This window comes from Silene latifolia, chromosome 11 (assembly GCF_048544455.1).
Source record: "Silene latifolia isolate original U9 population chromosome 11, ASM4854445v1, whole genome shotgun sequence".
NCBI lineage: Eukaryota > Viridiplantae > Streptophyta > Magnoliopsida > Caryophyllales > Caryophyllaceae > Silene > Silene latifolia.
In genome coordinates, this window is record NC_133536.1 from 50,062,547 (window position 1) to 50,065,558 (window position 3,012).

At 42.8% G+C, this 3,012-nt stretch overlaps 1 protein-coding gene across 1 annotated transcript; it reads right to left on the bottom strand.

Annotated features, from left to right (window-relative positions):
* Nucleotides 1-461: 461 nt before the first annotated feature.
* Nucleotides 462-2,081, bottom strand: LOC141611621 (U-box domain-containing protein 26-like). Its single transcript, XM_074430206.1, has one exon. The coding sequence runs from the start codon at nt 1,968-1,970 to the stop codon at nt 699-701; it is 1,272 nt and encodes a 423-aa protein (XP_074286307.1). The 5' UTR covers nt 1,971-2,081; the 3' UTR covers nt 462-698.
* Between the last annotated feature and the right edge of the window lie 931 nt (nt 2,082-3,012).

Here is a 3,012-nt window from a genome sequence, read left to right on the forward strand (position 1 = left end):
GATCTGCTCATTTATTGACTTCATAATAGACATATTGTACATCAAACTTCCATTTCAAAGTAGCCATCATCCTCCAACATTGTGGTGAGCCTAACCAAAGCTAATGACGTATTGACTCATTTGTTGGGAAATTGAATTCTTAAATTTAGTGAGACCATACATTAGACCAGTCAATGGCATTGGTCATTGATAATACGTTTACTAACTATATACACGAGTTACACGGTCATCTAATTTCCACTACAATCCTTATTATTATTAAACCTATACTTTTCACACCCACTATCACCACTCACCCTTCACCAATTAAATGGAAAAGAAAGCTCAAAATAATCACAAATTCTCATTTAAAACGGATATTATTCATCTTAAGAATTTATATCAAAACCATATAATAACTTGCCTCATAAATGCCAAAAGTTGTGATAGTATTTGATCTGTTTTAAGATTAAGACGGACACTCGACTAAATGCAAAATGATATTGAAGAATCAAAGATAAATACACAAGTTGTTGCCGATAAGAAACGTTTCAAACTAATTAGTGACATGTCTACAAGACTACCACCACCTAATTCTAATTTTACCCGCTTCATCCTTTGACAATTACAATTAATTAACACTAATAACAATCAAATTAATCAAATTACCACATCCAAAATTTACTACCCTCAAAAAAAAAAAAAAAGTTACCCCGTGGTCAAAACGGAACGACGTCGCTACAATTAAAATCATCAGAAATTCCAATAGAATGATCGGGCCAAGAATTTCTAAGCAACTTCAACAACATCTGCGCCTTTCTTTTAGCGCGTTCCGTGCAATCGCTTTGTACCAACAATAACAGCTGGGTCAATACCCCTGCGTTGACTGCCTCAATCTGAAGCCTCTCTGCAGTTGAACACAGTGACAGCAACGCGCCAGCTGCGTACTCTGTTGCGCGATCCGAAACTTTGAGAATTGTCTTTACCAGCAGGGGTACCGTTAGCGCGTGCGAAGCAAACGCCGCACATCCTTGTGGAATTCGACATAACAATTCTACGGTTGCTAGCGCTCTCTCGCAATCGCACTTGTCGAGTTCTGCCAATCGCATTATCAGCGCGTCGACTGCACCCGCGGATACTGCTTTGTGGCGATGTTGTTTGTTGAGGCACAGCGCAAAGAGTGTCTTTACCCCGACTTTCAGCGCGCGTGGGGATGGGCTAGCGAGCGTGAGTAATGCCACAACACCTGGGAAGACTTCGTCATGTGCGGTAATGAAAGACCGAAGTTCCGGCGATTTAGTTCCGGCGATGACCGATTCAAGCAACGAGGCCGAGTTGACTCGGACCTCGATCGATGTCGGGTGGAATAGTAAATTCACCAGATATTGAATTTTCCCAGGATCCGACGCGATTGTTGGACAGTCCGAATCGGAAGGCGGAAATACCGCCAACAGCGCAAGGGATTCATACCTCAATTCATCGCACAAATCCGGAGCTGAACTGAATAGAATTGAAATTACAACGTCTCTTACATTCATAGCGGAAATAACCAACCGATTCTTCTCCGAATCCCGGGCAAGACCCCTAATCCTCCTCATCGCGGCCACCCGATTTTGAACCAGGTTTGAACCGGATGCAACCTGGTTCAACAAAGACCGAACTAAAGATGGGTCAGCCGGTTGTTTAGGCGTGGGAATACGCTCAACACCGAAAGACCGGTTCGCAACGCACCACTCTTGAATGAGCCGGCGGAGAGTATGATTAGGAATAAGGGTAAAATCGGAAAGAGGGGAGCGGGTAACCGGGCACGTAATATTACCGGTGGAAACCCAGGACTCGATGCTAGAGCGGTCGTAGGTTTGACCGGTACAGACGGTAACCGGGTCGGTCATGAGTTCGAGGGAAATGGGACAGCGGAAGTAATAAGGGATTTGAACGCCGGCAGCGTCTAACGGTTCTATTGGTAACGACGGCATCCTTCGCTCTCTCATTAAGATTAATTTAATATACTTAGTTAATTAATTAATTTATTTATTTACAGAGGATGGGAGGTTTGGGAAATGGAGAAGTGTGAAGGGGAAATGAAGAGGAAGGAGAGGAGGTGAGTGGGGTATTTATATTCTGATGGCTGTGTGGAGAGAGTTCCACACGTGTGGCTGTTTTGACTGAGGGGAGCTGTGGTGGGTGGGTGTAGTGTACGAATACAAATACAAGTTGGATCACAATATCAATATGCTACGGAGTAAAATTTTACCTAATTTATGCTTTTAAATCCGAACCTAAAAATGAGCCGGTCCGATAATAACTCGTATATTTAGGATTATGACCCGATCGATCTGTGATTTGACCCAAAAAAAAGGTAAATTTATTAAAAAATTGTATTTTAAGCTAATAAAACTACTATAAAACGGCATATAAAAGAACAAGCGGATCGTATTTCCCTCGAAAATAGCTGATGTGCGTGTTTCGTTCGCATTTTCTACGGGATCCCGAAACCACCAGCCACCCCCGATTCTACTGATATCTCGGAATTTCTAGATAGGATATTACCTCATTTATAGTATGAAAGGGGCAATCTCCTTACTCTAACAAGTAAGCAAGTAGAAATGACCGCTTATTGTATTCTAATTCAACTCTTCTGAAAAATGTCCTATCGGAGTGCGCTGCGCACGCGCCAACCACAGGAATTATCCTTTCCGCTTTGTAGGCAAGCACCGCATATGTAGAAAAAGAGGGCTTTCTGTTTTTTCAAGGAACTGCTTCGAGAAGCTTCCTCGACTCTCTCTCGCTCCACATTATAGAGGAAGCCAACCCAAGACAAGAAAGCATGAATGCTCTAATAAGAAGTTTCGTACCGCCATGGAAGTGTTGGAAGATAAATCGTAACAATGAAAACAGACAGAAACTTGAACAGAAACAAGAGACAGAAAAAGACTTATCGGAACGGAAATTGCAGCGCCGTGGTATGGAGGCCACTGACTTGAAAACTATATCGGCACGACCGTGGTGGTAATCGTCTCTCGCCGGTAGTTC